Raw genomic sequence first — 20,135 nt, forward strand, 5'->3', positions numbered from 1 at the left:
GTAGAAAAATTTAATTTGCATTGTTTCAATTGTAAACTCAGACTGTTCCAGATTTTCACACCACATACAGACACACAAAAGCCTTTACGGGTTGTTCGAGTTCTGGGTAATTTGAATTCTCCAAAGCCTCTCACATTATAAACCTTTTCTCGAATTTCAAATCTAGTTTGTAAATTTGCCGGTAAAAGTTTAGTAAAAGCTTTATACAAAATTATGGATGTATTGTAATTAACCAGATCCTGGAATTTAAGTAACTTTGCCTGAAGAAAGAATTTGTGAGTATGATCTAGATAACCAGCCTTGTGAATAATACGCAGTGCTCGTTTCTGTACTGTGACTAATGGATTAGTTGTATTTTTATGTGTTTCCCCACACTTCCACACAATATGTAAGATATGGAAGAACCAGAGTACAGTACAGAGTACGAAGTGCATCTTTATCAAGGTATGGTTTCACTTTGTTCAAAACTGCGAGGCTTCTGGAAATTTTGGTTTTTATGTGTCTGACGTGGGGTTTCCATGAAATTTTGTTATCAATTACGACTCCCAAAAATTTGTTTTCACTCACATTATCAATTGGTACACCTTCAATGATAATTGGTAATTCTACATTATATTTTAAATTACCAAAAAACATTGCTTTAGTTTTATTTATATTTAATGATAATTTATTTATGTCCATCCATTTTTTTTTATAAATTTTAGCTCCCTGTTTACGGTCATTACAAGATCAGTATAATCATCGCTACTGAAAAATATGTTGGTGTCATCTGCGAACAGTATGAGTTTAAGTACTTGAGAAACATCAAAAATATCATTTATGTATACATTGAAAAGTTTTGGTCCCAACACTGACCCTTGGGGAACACCACATGTAATACCAAGTTTCTCTGAGTGGTAATGCCCTATGCTAACATATTGTTCCCGACCCGTTAGGTAACTTTTTAACCAGTTACCAGCTTTCCCTCGAATACCATATCTTTCCAATTTATCCAATAATATTGAGTGATTGATTGTGTCGAAGGCCTTTTTGAGATCAACAAAAATACCAACTGCATATTTATTTTTATCCAGTGTATCAGTAATTTCTTCTACTGCCTCAATTATCGCCATTGAAGTGGTTCTTTGCGCATTTTAAGTGCAATGAGATATTTATGACTAGAAATAAGACAAATATACTTGGTAAGATTTTGAGTTTTTGCAGTGCATTGCACACTATATGAATTCAGCTCACTAACCAACCTAGCATTACCTGATAAATTTGCACTCCATTCTATCATGCAGTTGCACTAAATGTAAGCAAAGAAACAAGAACCAATAACAACAAAAACCACATGGCTGCAATCATAACGCTGACAAAGTGTGCATTCCAATAGGAGAGGCTACATCCATCTTTCATTTACAACTTTTGATCAAGAAAGATTCATAAATACAATGCTGAGGTTTATTTCCAGAAAACAAATAAAATTCAGTATCTTTTAGTTTTTCAGTTCAAAGAGAGAAAGCTCTATAGTCTCAGTCACAGTGAAAACTCATGCAGTCCTGTGACCCGGCCACTGATCCTCCACTGGTACTTCTCTGTACTATTTATAGACACACCAAGCTGTGGTCTGTTCCACCTGGCTTACCCCTGGACACAAAACAAAGGTCAGTGTGTGGCATTTGTTAACATATTGTGGCAACAGCCAGTACCAACCAGACATGTATGACAGTTTTATACCAGCTGTCATGTGTTTGAAACCTCATGAACAAAACCAGAAAATCTGTTCTTTCTTGCTGCTGTGATCACACCGCCGAGATTATTTTGCACTCGCATTGATGTGTCAGTGGCATATTTGCTTTCTACAGGCATATGCACTGGAGCTTTCTCACTTCTTTGCGGCGGCACTTTGTTTTCCGTTTGTAGATGCGAGACACCGTGTGGTTCAGGAATCACCCAGTTGCTATGGCATCATGTAGCGCCAATTTCCCCAGAATGAATTAATCTATGCAAAGACAACCCGCGACCTTGATTTGAAATAGCAGCCAAATAAAAAAGAAAGGGAGGAAAGGCACTGCCAGAGCGCGTGCCGTTTTATTGAGATCGTACTGTTTTCAGCATCTGATCAGATAGTGGGATCTAAGGTATGAGGAGAAGAGTTTTTCATTTACCTAGTTGAGCACTTAAATCTAATGAGCAGCGATGAAGGGAAAGTCTAGACGAGCACTAGACCAGAGGAGGTAGCTGGAAATAGATGGGAGCAACTCGTCTCTATGGAAACCACAGGCAAAAACAGTGGCACACACACACACACACACACACACACACACACACACACACACACACACACACACACACACACACACACACCACCACACACACACACACCACCACCACCACCACCACCACCACCACCACCACCACCACAAAAGACATGTAGGAGAGAAGAGGATGAAAGAGACCGAGAAGAGAGAGGGGAGAGGAAGGGTGAGGTGCGGTGTGGAAAGAAAAGAGGGGAGGGAGAGGGAAAAATGGCGAGCCCATGACAATGATGTGTATGTGTCACAGCAGTCGATATCGATGCCCCCGGTGGGCATTACTGTCACTGGGCTCATCTCTCTTAAAAAGAATTGATTTCATGTCGCCAAGCGAACACAGCGGTCTCCCTTAAGACACCATGGGGAGTAATTACTCCACGGTGCCATTAATGACACAATAACACACAGTTAAAAGTTACCTCCAGACAGATCCACACAAACAGCTGTGGAAATAATGATGACAAAGGGCATCCTATCAGAATTTCAGAATCTTCTTGCATCCTGCTCATCAGCCTTCGCAACAAGAATGAAGATCTGGAAATCTCAGCAGAGAACTGGAAACACTGTAACTGATCAATGCAAACGTAACTCCTGCAAAGTTAAATTGTTGTAATGAAAATATACTCAGAGCTCTTTTTGTTATTAGGTACACCTTGCTAGAACCCTTTTTGCCATCTTAAATGCCTTAAGTCTTCATGGCATAGACTTACAAAGCAGATTTATACCCATATGACATGATGGGTTTGCAGTTTGTCAGATCCGGCACAAATCTTTGGTTCCGCCACATCTCAAAATGGCTGTTTGGGATTAAGACCTGGTAACTGTGGTGGTAATTTGTGTATGATGAACTCATTGTCATGTTCCAGAAGCCAATCTGAGAGAAAATTATTTTTAGTGAGGTTGCAAGCAGCCAATAGAAAATGCACATATGAGAAGGAATTGACGTGATTGGCAACAACACTCCAGATGAAACCATGCTTCATGTTAGGACCCTACTTTAAAATGTCACAACAGAAATAAAGAATCATCAGACCAGTCAGTGTTTTCTCCCCAGTCTTGCAAGCTCCACCAGGAAGTCCACCCGTCTTTCCTTCGTCCCGGTGCATGCTTGATACAGCACATGTGCATTCAGTGCCACATAATTGATCAGTGGACTTTGATCAGTGGGTTTCACTCATCAGTGGGTTTCACCCACTGTGGAGTTTTGATGAGTTACTCGCATCAGCATGATTGGGTGAATAAAGTAAAAACCGTTCTGACAGCTCAGAGTAGAAAAGAGCTATAAAAGCACTAGTCCATTTACTATTTTAGTTACTTCTGCTTTGTATGCAGCTCAAAGCTGTTTGAGCAACAAACATGCTGATGCCAGAGAATGAATAAGCCTGCAGCTCATTGGATATTTTCTGCAAAACCCTAAAGATGGTTGTATGGGAAGATCCCAATAGATTGTTGGTTGGAGACTTGTCTGAGTATTTCAGTAACTGCGAAAATGACAACAATCACAGCATTTTACTGAGATCTACTTTGTAGACAGAAGAACTCAAATGTAATAGAAATGAACAGACATTACGTTGGCCTCGTAGTCTTTTAAATAGCAAATAGCTAACAGGACTGAAAGACAAATAAAGGGTGTTAGGAAGGTTTTTGGAATTCCATGGTGGATGTTAATCTCTTGGAAGGTCAGATAGAATAGGCTTTTTGTTTTGCTGTAGTTTTTTTTTTTTTTTTTAATGATTGCTCTAATTGCCCATTTTTTTAATTGGATGGACTTTTTGACATTTTTACTGTGAGGAATATTATTACGTAAAATAAATCAACACAATTAGTTAAATACAACCATTATACAATTCTGAACATGGCTGTTATTACTATTTTTTAAGAGCTTGGTTACCTCCCAAAGTAACGTGCTCTCCAGTTACGGTGATTATGCACAAGCTTTTAGCAGGTGATTGGCAGTTATTGCCCGACATGGCTATTACACATCTTCAATTCAGTGTGAGTTTTTTTTTGCTGTAGGGGTCAAGCTAATGCAAACGTTCCAGCCTCATTTCCATCACTCATCACTGTCATTAAAAGAAAAGTGGACTGATGAGAGCTCTGCCTCTCCAGAGGCCGACTAATGACCACATCCTGTACATCAGTCAGGATGTTAACTGTCAGCATGACGCGGCCTCTCACTATAACAGTCAGGAATAAATCGCAGTGGAGAATGCCGCTTTAACATTTCGCTATTACATAATCACAGAGTCCAATTTCTTCTAAAGAAAAATTAATTGTTAGACACAGTTAACTAGACATGTGACATGATAGAAGGCTAAAGTAGTAGATGGCATGTTAAAATTTAAAGAGGAAATCTTTATCTCCTAATTGAATTTTAAAGTAGCATGTTATTAACTATTGTCTGTTTTAATTTGGTTTAGAAAAAGGAGGTCATAGTTTTTGTATTACTACATTTGATTAAATCCAGAAACCAGAGTCTAAAATGTCCCCAATCTAAAGACTGAGGTTTTTTCACTACTTTGTTTTCTCCAAATTAACTTTTTTATTTAACCATACAGACTTTGTGTTTAAATTTTGACTTCTTCATAATTATTTTGACTCATAGGTCTTATTTCCTTAGACACTGACTGATGTCAACATTGCAGCAGTAATATTGATTGAGATCAATGCCATCACGTTTTGCTACTACTTAATTATTAACGCATAAGTATCTTGTGAATAGTCATTTTTGTTCAGTAACCTATTTATTTATTTGACAGACACTGTGGCTGTTAAGTAATATCCCGGTTGTAACCATGTTTTTATATAATATAGAAGAGAGCCTAATTATTTATGTCCATTTATGATTCATTATCCATGTTGCTGTATATCTGCGCAGGTGTGTCTTTGATGTCTTTACATAACAGAGAGTGTCTGTCAGTTCTCTGATCTCTGGTAATCTGATCTCAGGCATTATTAATGTGTTATGGCTGTAGTGACCACACAACAGTATATTATTATTAGAATTTGTAGAATTACAGTTTACATTTCAGACCTGCATGAGACACGTGGTGCCACTGTGGACCTGTGCTAGCAAAGATTAGCACGCTCTGGTCAGGCTACACAAAGACAGGCACTCATTATGCTCAGCATTGCACAACTATGCCGATGTTTTCACTCAACAGCAGCATTATGTTCTCTGCCACTGCTGCTGTTATATAACTGAAAGTGGCAGCTATTTTTATATTTTGTGGTTGAGTGGGTCAATAGCTCAAAAACGAATTTGAATTTCAGGGGAAAAACAGTATAACAGACTGTTGAAAAAAATGCCTGCTTTTGACAGGTTTATAAAAAATTTTTTTACCAGTCAATAGTTAACACTTTATAGAACCCCCAAGGTTGTATGGCCTAAAACCTATCGTATATTTATCACAACAAAATCAAAGAAAGCTTTTTAAAAATCTTATTCCATATTTCCAAAACTTCTCTTTGTGAATGTTCAGGTCCCACTACTTTCCCCATCTCTAGTAGTTTCTTGTTAATTTGAGGAATTTGGAAACGAAGAGCAGCTATTATTTTTAACATTTACACAACATTTACAGCCATGTTGTCACGGTCCGCAGTGGCAGACCGTGTGGAGAGTGTGAGGAGGACTCAGGTGCAGACACAAGTGAGGATACGGGAGTGAACTTTAAACAAAAGCGAGCCTTTTATTGTGGCTGATGAACACAAAAGAAACAAACAAGAATGAGGGCAGCACAAGAGATGTAACTAAACAGAAACATAACTATGGTAAGGCTATGGCTTGGAATACAAAAGACTGGGCATGGAAACACGGAGGGTGGGAACACAGACGACGCGACACAGACTACATGAAACACAGAGACTAAATACACATGAGGGATGATCAAGGGAAGTGGCCACACATGGGAGCACAGCTGACACACATGAACCTAACGACAGGACAGGAGAGGTGAAACTAAATACACTGACATTGAATACAGACTTTCAAAGTAAAACAGGAAACATGAAGATTAGACATGACATGAACTAAACATAACCATGCAAACATGACTTTTGACAGGTAGACGCACGAAGCAGGTAGACGGAGTACAGGGGAAGATGACAGAAGTGACAGCATGAACTTGACAACACAAGACACACAGACATAAACACATGAAGGGCAAGGGAGGCTTAATACAAGGGTAATATAATTACAAATGAGCTGGAATAACTTAATGAACCTAAACAAACAATAAACATCAAAATAGACTAAACACAAAACACTGGGTCGCACGACCCAGGACCATGACACATGTGACAGGCTGGCGACCTGTCCAGGGTGTGCCCTGCCTCTAGATACACTAGCAGATACAGTAAGCAGAAGATGGATGGATGGATAAAAGTGAGTTTTCAAATTGTCCAGTCATAAAAATATGAAGCAACTACACCATGTTAGTCATAGCCTATGTCCCCTTGTGCCTTATTGTGTTAGCATTGATGTATACAGAAAAAGGGCTAATCTTAGTCTCCCTAGATATGGGTTCAAATTCCCAAAGTAGGTAAGGTTGTGGGGGGACAGATTTTTCTATTTTAACTGCATTAACAAATTGGCCAAAAATAAATGAATAATTACATTTCCAGAAGAAGGTTGTTATTGTTTTAATAAACCTTAAATTTTAAATATTTAATGAGCTGTTTTTATATAGTGTTTACTGCTGTTATCTGACAGAGTTGGCCCTCATATCGCTAATTTAGCATATACTTCAAAATAAAAGACTTTATTTTTAGTTGGTCTTTTGTTTTAAAAGAAAAATGGAATTCTTCCAAAAAACATAATATACGGAGATGCTACAATAGCCAAAGTGCAAACGCATATGGAGGAAAATGCAGGGGTCATAAGTGTCACGGTTCTGGGTCTGTTGGACCCAGTATTTTGAGTTTATTGTGTTTTGATTTAAGTTTGCATCAGGGATTGTGTTCTTGTTCTCTTGTCGTGTTATGGTAATGTTTGTCTATTATTAGAGTTCCATGTTTCTGTTTATCTGGGTTTAAGATGTGGGTTTAGTTTCATATGTCATTTCAAGTCTGTCTCTGTCTAGTCTGTGTCTTAGTAAAGTGTGTTTTGTTTCCTGTTTTATTGTGAAGGTCTGCGTCTCATGTGAGTGTGTTCAGTTTTACCTTTGTCTAGTCTTGTTGATTATTCCCAGCTGTGTCCACCACCTGTGTGTAATTCCCCTGTGGTTCTCTGTGTATTTAAGTCATGTCTTCCGTCATTGTTGTTGCTGGTCCGTCTGTGTATTCCACCCTGCGTCATCTGTGTATCTACCATGTCACATCCGTGTGCTCTCCCTGCTGTCCATCGTCATTCTCCTCTGCTCGTTCTCATTCAGGTTTGTGCTTTGTAGTTTTAGTTGTTTCCCAGTATAGTTTAGTTCTCCGTGTTGCCGTTTGCCTCTCCTTTTGTGTTCAATAAATCACCTTTTACACCTTCACGACTGCCTGCGTGTGGATCCTCCTTTTCCTCCTCCGCACGGCTCCTCTCACTCGCCGTGACAATAAGAGTTAACCCTGTGCTTAATATGGGGACTTGGTATCACCAGGCCAATCCCACTTTGAGACCCAATCAGGACAGAGTCCCATATGATACAAGAGAGGTCAGTGCTCTCAGATACCTAATGTAGGACATCCGCAGATACCAGTTATACCAGACTGGTATCTGCAAACAGCAGAACTTCAGACTCCAAGACTCAGCTGGATTGGCTTTACATGCAGCCAGGAGCAGCTGGAAGAGGCTTTCAGTCATAAGTCCAAGTCTAAAACAGTGGAGAACCTCAAATGTGGGTACTGAAGAGAACAACACAGCTAACACAGATAATAATCATACAACTGCTAAACCAGACAAGATTATCCAAGACCTGCAGGAAGAAAGAAGTGCTGCAGAGCTGTGTGTGCAGTCTTCAACCTAAACCACTGAGACTTCACACACAGACAGGCTGATCTGCTCATCCAGGGAAGGAACAGCGACACCTGAAAGAGCAGCAGAGGTCCAGCTGTGAAGTTACTGAGCTTAAAAGTTAAGCTCTGCACCAATGAGACCCTTCTTTGAAAAAAAAAATTAAACGCCACTGAATTTGGACCAAGAACCAAAGCCTCATACTTTTAAGCATGAGGCTTTGGTTTACATAAAGTCATGGAGGAGCAAAAACAGGAAAGCAGCAACATCGCAGATGAGCTTTCAAAAGAAGAGGCAAAGAAGACTTTGCATCTGCAGGAGACCCTGCAATGAAAGCAAGAGAACAAAACCATTATCACCATCATCACTGGCTGAACACGAGGCCCGAACTAAGATCATGTCAGAGAGAAAAGTCCAAAAGGAAGTAGCAACCATGGCTAATTAAATCATTCACTTCACTGACCTCAACACAGTCATCAAAATGATGATTATATGCAACTACAAAGCTTTTTAGACTTGGGTTTACGCTCTGGATTAAGTTCAGATGCAACTTCAGGTTTAGGTTTAGGTCGGAGAAGCTGTTTTTTTTCCTGACCTGAAGTAAAGTGTTTCCAGTGTCTGAACACAACTGTGAAAAGTGCAGAGTTTTTGATGGGAAAACATTGTCAGTGAACACATCACTGATATAATCAATGATAATGTATTTGAGAGCATATTCGGTGTTTGCTGTTGAAGCCGAAAACTGATATTTGGTTGTTTATAAAGAGACAGGACTACATCAGGACAGTTCAACTTTGGCTGAATGAGTGAATTATTGGATATGCCCAATAAAAAAGCATAAAAATAAAATATCAGAATAGTGATGAGTCATTTTGGTACAAAAGGTAAACAGGATAGAAAGAAATGTTTAAAAAAAATGTAGAATTTAAATAAACTGTACTTTTTGCTGTTTTTTTTGTTTTTTTTTACTAAAAAAACAGGATTCTTTTTATTTTTCGTAGTTGTTTTCTTAAATATACTGTATTCCCCATGCAAACAAGGTATTTGCAAGGAATCTCCATGTGTGTCACTCTTTTTTGGCCATCTTAACAACTATTTATCCGATTGGTCCCGAATCACATTCCTTTGCAGATATACAGAAATAACAAAAACAGGAATGTGCTTGTTGAGTTGTGGCTGCACTACTTGCACCACTCCAGAGACAACTCAGGATCTGCCTCATAAGCCTCTGTGTAATAGAAGTGCTTAACCCACAGATCTCTTTTTGAAACATCATTTTGATCGTAAGTGGAACGAGAGAGAATAAAAAGAAAAATTACATTGAATCATTTGATAATTACGACCGCTCTGCTGCACCACCCTCAAAACGTATCCCGCTGTGGGTGTTTAATAGAAAGGATTGATGCAAGACTGGGGACATCTACCCAGAATACCCCATGTGCATTATTAATAGCGATTAATAAAGTGCTGCTCACATGTTACATAATCACTGACATCCACATGGGTCATCCTACTGCTGACCAGCAATTCATCGTGCATGCTTTGTGAAGTGACTCTCCTTCCTATCCTCATGCTTCTGTTACTTTTGCAGGAATCACCACAGTGCTGACCATGACCACGCTGAGCACAGTGGCCAGAAACTCTATTCCTAGAGTGTCCTACGTAACCGCCATGGACCTGTTTGTCACCGTCTGCTTCATGTTTGTCTTCGCTGCCATGATTGAGTACGCCATGCTCAACTACTACTCCTACAGTATACGCAGACCTCCCCCAAAGAAGAGAATGGTAAGCCTGTGGTGAGTGTATGAGTAATGAGTAGCAAAAAGGAGGACCGCGTGCATCAAACTTGCATTCTTTCTAACAACCACCAGACTTATTGTTTGCAAAAAGGAGTGTGATTATATAGAAGGCTATGAGAAAACAGGCCTATGTTTCACTTGATTTATGAGCTCTGTAAGCAGTTTTTCAGTAGGTTTATGGTCTCAATCACTCGCTTGAAGTCTTATTCAATCCAACCTGAGGTTCATTTTGTAAATTATGGTCCCATTTAGAGTAAAACAGACAATAAACCAGGGTATGTTAGGGGACAGCTATATTGTGATGGACTTGTCACCAGAGATGGGTGGTAACGCGTTACTGTAATCTGATTACTTTTTTCAAGTAACGACTAAAGTAAGGGATTACTATTGCAAAAATGGTAATTAGATTACCGTTACTTTCCCGTAGGAACGCTGCGTTACTGCGTTACTAAAACCGTGATTTTTTGCGAGAATGTCTCATGACAGTGACGTAAGCGAGTGCGCCGTTCGTGGCAACAGCTGTGTGCAGATCAACAACGGATAATATATCGATTGTGGGAGAGAGTGTGAGCGTGCAGCGTTTAAAGCGTGGAAGTACTGACCTTACTTTGAGTTAGATTCCATAAAAAGTGACAAAAACATTAGCGTCCGTTGTGCGTGGGAAGAAAACTTCTTTTTACAGCGAAAAAACCCCCTAAACTTCCAAGCAAGCTCCGAGTGCGCGACGACGTAATGGGAAATTCACAGAGAAACTCGCGGATTCTTCCACTGACCGCCGCGCACACCTGCACCAGGGTAAACCTCCGCCTGCCCTACTCCTGCTTTACAGGTGAAAATAGAGCAACAGGACTGCTAGTCTTTGACTTTATTTATTTTCTGCTGTGTTTTACGTGCATCTATTTGAAAGAGTGAGTGTAAACACACAAAAAAAAATTATGTGCTGGAATGTGCAGAAAATAGGTTTAAACGTTAAACTAATTTATTCAAGTCAGTGAATGTTGCATATAATTAAATTTTTGCTTGATACATAAAATTAAAAGATTAAAACTAACAAAACAAGTTTTAAAAAGAGACTTTTCCATTTGATTACATTTTGTATGATGGATTATGTTGAAAAAGTAGAATTGGGCTGAAAGATCTATCGCTTTATCACCTATTCAGGTTGTAAATCGTGTTTTTAAAAAGTAACTAAGTAACTAAGTAATTAATTACTTTTGAAAATAAGTAATCAGTAAAGTAACGGGATTACTTTTTTGGGGAAGTAATCAGTAATTAGTTACTGATTACTTTTTTCAAGTAACTTGACCAACACTGCTTGTCACTAGGATTAGGATTAGGATTTAACTGTATTGTCATTGCACATGTATAAATACAGGGTAACAAAATATATACTACTGTATGAGAATGCAGTGCTCTTTGTGTGGTAGCAGCCAAAATCCCAAATTTAAGACCACTGTTTCCCAACCACTGTATTTGCCGAAGAAATGATCATGTGTGCCGTGGAAGATTACCTGGTTCCACCTGATTAGTACTCTAAACAAGCGATCCCCAACCCCCGGACCACGGACCAGTACCAGTCCGTGAGTCGTTTGGTACCGGGCCATGAGAGTTGAGGTGGATTTGAAATTTGTTGTTTTTAGGGTTTTTATAGTTTTTTATTGTGATTTTTTTTTTTCATCTTTTTTATCGTTAACTTGGTTTCCCTGGGTCTTTTCCTGTGTTATGAATAAATCTTATTTTTTATGGTACTGGCACTGGTTTTATTTTGTTGTTTTTATCCGCAACACCTTAAAGGCCGGTCCGTGAAAATATTTTCGGACATAAACCGGTCCGTGGCGCAAAAAAAGGTTGGGGACCGCTGGTCTAAGCAACCGGCAGAACAATTACATTCTCTTCCACTAGAGGGCAGTTGAACTACACTTCCTACAAGGACTGGGTAGCCAATTGCCATTAAAACAGACGAAGATGAAGAAGAAATGACATAATAGTCATGCTGTGAAACGACACAGTGCGCAATAGCAATAACTAAATATTTGAAAAGAAAAAAGTAGTCAATCTGATCTGGGTCCTGGAGAAAACTCCAACCCAGATGAAGGCCCTAGCATGAGTAGCGGTCAGAAGAAAGCAACAAGGTATACTGGGGACACACCGAGCCAATTCCACTATACCTGGTGCGCGGGGAAAAAATATCAATAAGCTTTTTGTGACATTTTTTTTTGGTGGTGTGCCGTGTCATTTTTCTAATGTGAATTATGTGCCGTGGTTCCACAGGGTTGGGAAACACTGCTTAAGACTATAAAATGGTACCTGAAGCCAAAGAGGCTAGGTCCAGCCTTCATATGAACAATAGCAAGAGAAGAAGGGATGCCGAGAAGAACAGAAACCCACAAACAAATAAAGACAGACTACGGACCAGAGCTGGACTGCAACAATAAATTCAGCCCTGGCAGTTTAAGTCCAGACAGCCCACCATGATCGCTCTTACATACACATTATGTATATATTTCATTTTGTTTGATTATTGGTATTAAAACAGGTTTTAATCAGGTTGGTACAGTCGTTGTTGAGTTAGAATAGTTGGTTTGCACTACAGCATGTGATAATTAAAAGCTGAAGTTTAGCTATTGCAGTGGCTCAATGTCAAAGTAGCTATTTACTTTACCTGAATCATTGAATCTCTCCCTTCCTAATTATGTCCCTCCATATATTTTCTTACAGCCTTCTTCTTCTTCTTCTACTTGTCACCTTTCTCCACCTCTTCCTCACTCTGTTGTTAGGACTCCTACTCCTGCACATCTCCACAGTTTCCATCTTGTCATAAGTAGAAAAAAGGTGACCAGACTATATTTTTATCAGTTTGTTTCCCTTTTAGATCTGTTTTTTCATTGTAACCACATTTCCAGTTACCTGTTTAGGAATGACAGATTACGGTCTAGCCCTTTTACAAAGTTGTTGCCTATTTGGAACACCCGAATGGAAAAGCTTTGAAAAACAAAACTGTAATGCCAAATTCATGCATGAAACACGAAATCCTAGCAGGTTGCTGATGACCCGGTGGGTGTAAAGTGGTTAAGGTGTCTGAAGAGGAAAGAACGCGACTGAATACTTTCTTTCACTGTCTTCGCTGTAATCACACCAACCTTCAAAAACTGATATTGATTTGATCCATAGGGTGCCCATATATATATATATATATATATATATATATATATATATATATATATATATATATATATATATATATATATATATATATATATATATATGGGAAATACACAATATCTACCCAGGAGTTTGACATGTCTGTATTAGCACATGTGTGCAGCTGAATGCATTTCTTTTCAACCCGCCACTCCTGTATGAGAGCCTACCACTCTGTGTGGGTGTTCTCAAGGCTGCACCTGCCGCGAATGCTTTAATGGCGTCGGCGCACATCTACTAAGACTGAGTCAGCCACTGTTGCTGTCATTTCCCTCTCTCCAGATCCCCTCCCTATTCATTATTTTCTCCCAGTGTAGAGGAGTTCTGCTGAATGTGTCTCAGGGCTAAAACAGACTGCCAGCTCAGGCTGAATAATTAAGTTGTGTTACATACAGTCCCCTCCTCTGCATCTCTGACTCTTCACTGTATTCTGGCCCGCTCTGTCTGTGGGGAAGCCCCCCCCTCCCAAATCACCACCATTCGTGTCGTTCCCTTGTACTGCCCACTCCGTCAAATCTCTTACTCCACACGACACATCTAACGATTCCTCTCTCTCGCCTACCACCCTTCCTTCAACAGAGTAGTGGAGGACGGGAAACCTTTTAAAAAAGATTTTAACCCAATTAGTTGGCCTCGCATGATTTCATAAACATCAGGGAGGGAGTCATGTAACAAATTTTCTCAGGAGGTACTTATTTGGCAATGGGGTCTCAAAAATTCTTTCTAAAGCTGCATTATGTGAAAGAAAAAATAACAAAACATATTTCTTAGCCATTTGTACTTTTGTAAATCAGCTTGTTTGGTTTACAATATGATTGAACACTGTCATTAATTTCAACATCACAGAAATCCTTGTGCTGTTAGAAATTGATTACACAAAATGTTATTGTTGGTACTGTTTTTTTGTTTTTTTTTGTTATAACTAATAACAGCAGAACTATGAGAATGGCACATCGCTCAAAAATCTATTCAGCTTATCAATTGTGTGCTGAAAGTTGGAGTTTTTAAGCACTCAAATACATCAATAAATATATGCCATGGCTTTGTGTCTTTATAATCTCTCTATTTTGGAGAAATGATAAATCATACAGAGTGTGGTAATTTACTGAAGGCACAATTTCTCCTTTAATACTTTAATGAAATATAGTGCAATACAACAAAAAGGGCACTGCTTGAAAATATTAGCAATCATCTGAACAATGGAGCTTTTTATGAAGTGGCAGTGCTCGAGACTTCTTGTTATGTCGTGCAACTAGCTTATTAGGCTAATGATGATAATATACGTCAGTATCTGCATCGTTTTACTATAGTTGGTGACCTACAAAGAAGTAGCCCAGGCTCGTGGCAAAATGTGAAATAGTTTTGAACCTAAAGTATTTAAGTGGAAAGAAGAATGTAATTTTAGCATTCGTTTTTGCAATTTTTAGCATAAAGACATAAAATTACTAACATTCACTAACCACCTAAAAGAAAAAGAAAGGCTTGCAACATAGCCAGGATATGTGTAATGCTACAGTTATAGGTGGTTGGAGCCCACAGCCCAACCACAATTATTGTAACTGTATGCAATGAACTTATAATCTTGGGTGACAAGGTTTGCAAATACTTGCAGTTAGCTATTGTCTTCTAAGTATGTTTGGTGCCTCAAGACAATGATAAAATGGCAATAAGGTCAAGTTGGCAGTTACAAGAAAGTATATGTTTATCACAAATTTGTTGCTGTCTGTATTCTCAGAAATCAACATTAAACAGAAAGTCACATTTACTACTTCTTCAGAGTCCAGCCTGAACCTCATAGATTTGAAAAAGACATTCAGAAATCTCTCCACATATAGTGACATAGTTGCTACTGGACACAATTTTAACAGAAAAATAACACAGGGGCTTGGCAACCTTGCATTTTGACATAGCAAAGAGTTTGCCCATGGACTGGGCTAACCACAGTCTATTAATGCAGTTAACATTCATCAGCACAGACTGACCAACTGATTGCAGCATGTTGACAATCTGTATATGTTTATACATTAGTAGTCAATTATATGCAAACTTTTGCCATTCTGTCAGTCTTAGTCTGACTGTGATTGTGTAGAGACAGGTTGTCTCCCACCAGGCAACCTGTGCAATTGCATTTCGATTAAAATTTGGCTGCCGCAACTACTTGCAGTTGGTCACTGAATGTGAAAAATTGTACTCACTAGGTAACCATCAGTTTTGCTTATTGCAAGGACACTGCCATCCTACTTTTATATTAGTGTCAAAAAATGTCTTCAAGTACCTCTAAAATGTCTCTGAATTATGGAGTTGTGTGACCCCGCCCCCCAAAAATGATGTTAGCTAGATCACAAATTGGCTGTTGATGTTGGACCTGGACTAGCACTGAGATTAGAAGCCAAACATCAGGTACACTTGTTGACTAACTAAAGCCTAAGATTGCTAGCCGCATTGACGATCTGGACTTTCTATGCCTAGCTGTGGCTTGTAATTTTGATGTGACAGTCATTGCTTCGGGAATAGATTACGTAAGTCTTAATTAATTCACCTATTCTCTCTCTCCGTTTTTATCCTAGGCCTACTCGTCTTTCAACATGGGTCCCACCCCTCGGCCTATGATGCCCATGGGCAACTCCTTGTTCTGGCATGACTATGATGACAGTTGTCTGCACGAGTGCCTGGATGGAAAGGACTGCAAGAGCTTCTTCTGCTGCTATGAGGAGTGTAAAGAAGGCGGCTGGAGGAAAGGACGGATCCACGTCAACATCCGTGAGCTGGATGCCTACTCCCGGGTTTTCTTCCCCACCTCGTTCTTGCTCTTTAACATTGTGTACTGGGTCAGCTACCTCTACCTCTAGTCTGTCTCAAGCCGTGATGTGTGGGCACTGCTGAAACAGCCCGCGGCACTTTGCACCACGGCTTGTGATTTGAGGTCAGTGCTAAACATAGGGGAAGAAATGAGGTGGATCTGCTGTGTGGGACTTGTGAGGGACATGCTGCCTCTGGAGTGATATGACGTATTCAAAAATACACGTGTGCTCGGGTGCACAGTGTAAAGGCCATGATACTTTGAGCAGTGCCACTCCACCGTGAATAAATCGCTCAGCAGTAGAATAACAAGCCGCCAGCATTAACTTGAATGGATGAGTCCCACTTATGACTCTCTCAGAAACCAAACAACAGACAGCTGTGACTTCAGAGACATTTGGGAACAGGGGTTGCAGAGCTGACTCTTGGTCGTGGAGATGGCGAAGCACCCATAGTGCCTTCTTTAGAAAGGGTGCGGCACCGAGAGAAGCAGCTTCAGAGTTCCCTTCATTATCTTTATTACCTCATCCATCACACCGCCGCATGCTGAGCTGTTTAGTCTTTGATGAAACAAACCCAGAACACAGTTCTCACCACTGGAGATGTTTAAAAACCAACGCTCACCATTCATTTCGTAGCACATTAGTTTTAGTTGTACCCTAGAATTAGTTCCCTTTTTGAGAATAGTTGTTTTCTTGTTCTTCTTCTTATTGGAACTAGTTGTTCTTTCACAGCAGGTCACATCAGCTGTTACTTGTTAAATATGGGTTCCAGCCAGGGGCAGTGGTTGTATGGTAAAATCTTATTTATTGAGTCAGTGACTGTTTTGTTGAACATGACTATTTTGTTTGAACATGCCGTTTACAGTACATGCCAAGAAGATTTGGGAGTTTTTAATGAATGCTGGGCTATATTCGCACACAACAACTATATAAAAACTGCATAATGTCTGCAGACTGATCTAAAACTACCTGGGCATATTTTGTATGTTGCAGTAAACAGATTGGGGTTGGAGTACTGCTGCTTTTTTCCAAGAACACACCAGTTTAAAAAAAGGGTTTTTTTTTCTTACTTAAATAGACTTTGAGTTTTTAATATAATTTATGCATTACTTAGGCTTAAAGGAAAAATTGGATATTTCCAAAATTGTACTTTATATTCTCAAATAATGGTCTTTATTTAGCTCTTTATTTAGTTTACTGGTAGAAGACTTTTGGGGTTTGTAGGTTTATTTTAGAGAGAAGTTTCAATTCCAAATGTATCGTTATTCTAGTAAAAGCAAAATGAATTTAATGCATTTACCTTTTGTCTATATTGGTTCTATGTATATAATTTATAACTGAAATAGAGTAACAAAATATTAACTGGCCTTTTTCCCTGAATGACATTATCCCTCCTTATTTTTTATGATCCAACAATTTACTTGTGCTTCTTTCAGGAACACTTACTTTAGAGAATGAATAGCATGACTTTCTTTGCCAAGAGTTCATTGAGGAGACTAATTAATGTCTGAATGTGAAATTAGCAGCCAGTAGCTAGCAAGCCTGATGCAAACACTGAAACTTGGGAGAAGCATCCAGATCTGCCTAAAGGGATATCTGCCAGGACCTGTAAAACTTACAGTTTTTGGACTTGTAAATTCTTCGGCAACTAAAGACATAAGTTAGCACTTTTACTCTTTAGGTTAAACAGTAACTAGTTAGCAAGTTTTACATAGAGCTATTAAACAAACTTTAGTCTTTTTGTCTTTTTCTGAGTTGACAGTTGTTAAATACAGTTTAACATTTGGCATACCGAAATGAGAATATACACTGTATATAAAAGCTAGCCAAGGGCCACTATGATTGGTTCAAGTTCAATGTTGAACACAGTTCTCACACCCCCCCCCCCCCCCCCCCCCCCGAAGAATTATAAGCTACAAATGATATAGGCCTGAGTAAAGACAAATTGTTGTGCCAAAATGAAAATAGTTAAACGGGTACATTTTCGATTTGGCCACAAGCCACTTAAACCCTGAAGAAATGCATAAATGCTGCACCTGGCCCATTCAGTTTCAGAAGTATAGCTTGAGTGTATTAAATTGAAGCCCTGATGAAAGCTTCAGTTTTGCTTACTTTTTATTTTCAGTCGAAAAATGAAAGTAATCTCTGATGTCCTGCCAGGCCCTCAAGGCACATCGTCCTGTGCCCAGGTGGAAATGATCCCAGGTACTGTAAAATAGGTTCTACATATTGTGATATCACATACACAAATGCACACACACAAAACACACACACAGATGCTACATTGGACAGTGTTGAAAAATGGATGATACAAGATTCTTTTTCATGGACTCTAAATGGAGTCCCACATGCCCTCCTCAAACATTTAAAATTGATGCCATATGTGGAGGCGTGCAGACACACACGCTGGACTGGGCCAGTGGCATTTCAGACATGCTTTTGTTTACTGTAAGGTGTTTTTTGCAGTTGTTTGGCTTTGTAGAACAATCAGCCCTTTTCCTCTCTCCTTCCCAACACACACACTTTTTCCCTAGTATTTGTATGTTCAGAGAAAAGCTTTTATGTAAGTTGTATCTAATTAATGTTTCTATTTTCATACAGGTATATATGGAATGTATGTTAGGCCAGTAGCAAGGCCAGAGTCAATCTGGTTTCAGTTCAGTCAGTTCGAGCAGCTTAGATGAGTTTATATTTAAGGATCCCACATATTTTATTTATGAGGCCTCCAAGAGCCATTTGTTTCCTGTCCAGAGGTTTTTAGGTAAAAATCAAATAGCCTCAAGGTTGCTGGACAAAAAAACAGAACACCCAATTAGTTGTGGGCCACATCTTATTCTGTTTATTTAACTTCTTTAATGTCCACCAGGTCATTGGCAACCCATCGAGGCTTTGGAATTTTGATTTTAGCCCATGAAAAAAATGTATGGACATTTTCAAAAACTAGGAGATGTTATATTTCAAATGACGTCTCATATATAGAGGCATTACACTTTTCCTTATAAAAGATTTATCATTTGGATTTTCAAACAGTTCAACTTTCTACAAAAAGGAACTGTAACCCTAACCCTAGAAGGAACGCCAGTGACCTTGCGATAGTTAAACCCTTAACCTCTACCATCTTTCAAATTAAATCTCATGGGATAATTTCCATAGAATTTTTTCCTATTGGAACTACCATTTACCATCAAATGGTCTAGGGTTAGGGTTATAGTTACATTTTCCTGTAGCAGCACACTAAATAGGTACATTTTTCAGAACTAGAGCATACAAGGGGGTGGACATTATCCCTACCCCTAAGGCTCACAGGTAACCAGGTCAGTATTAAGTGGTTAATACATTAGCTCAAAAGAAATGGTGACACAGCATTAGTAGTTGATGGATCTATGTAGTCTGAGGAGCTTGGAAAGAAAAGCGTCTGGACTTCTTTAAGTAGCTTGAAGTCGTTTCACCTCTCATCCGAGAAACTTCTTCAGTTCTAAAGTCAAATGGTGGTGGAAAATCCCAGATTTAAGCCCAATGGGAGTGTCCCCCCAAGAGGCACATGGACCCTCTTGGGTGGACACTCCCACTGGGCTTAAATCTGGGATTTCCCACCATTTAACCTTAGAAGCTCCTTTGACTACGATGACCTGCATGACTGAGAACCTTCACAGACAACAATTTATGTAACTAACTGTGTAAGAACTGACTGAATTGACCAGAGTTTGGGCAACACCGCAGTAAACTCTCCTCACCTCTGATATTTCTACTACACTTTATAAGTGTCTTAGTCCATGTAGATACTTCAATAAAATCAAATATCACTATTTTCTACGTCTTAACAAAAACCACCTGTGTGTTTCAGTTGACTGGGACCTGTGTTTATAAAGCCTCTTTGCAATCAGAGTACTAACCCAGGATCAGCACTGGCGAGCATAATAAAGTCGCTCATGAGCCTCTCCCAGAGACCTCATCACCCCCATTAAAATTTCCCAGCTCGTGTGAAAAGTGGAGAGTCATTGGCACAGAAAAGGTGTCAAAGAAATCACTTCCCTTTTTGCCCTGCTCACCAAGTTTGTTGTGATTGTCAGTGAGATCTCTGAGGAGTGGGGCGGGGCTGTAG

General features: G+C 39.3%; 1 protein-coding gene across 1 annotated transcript in view; it reads left to right on the forward strand.

Annotated features, from left to right (window-relative positions):
- The window catches only part of LOC308393526 (gamma-aminobutyric acid receptor subunit gamma-3-like), a 193,582-nt gene extending 176,518 nt beyond the window's left edge, over positions 1-17,064 (forward strand). Inside the window, exons 9-10 of the mRNA XM_080877349.1 lie at positions 9,824-10,017; positions 15,800-17,064. Coding sequence (XP_080733475.1) covers positions 9,824-10,017; positions 15,800-16,081 — 476 coding nt within the window. The 3' untranslated portion in view covers positions 16,082-17,064. The remainder of the gene's footprint in view (positions 1-9,823; positions 10,018-15,799) is intronic.
- The last annotated feature ends 3,071 nt before the right edge of the window (positions 17,065-20,135 follow it).

This window comes from Rhamphochromis sp. 'chilingali' (genome assembly GCF_963969265.1).
Source record: "Rhamphochromis sp. 'chilingali' genome assembly, chromosome: 3".
Classification (NCBI taxonomy): Eukaryota; Metazoa; Chordata; class Actinopteri; order Cichliformes; family Cichlidae; genus Rhamphochromis; species Rhamphochromis sp. 'chilingali'.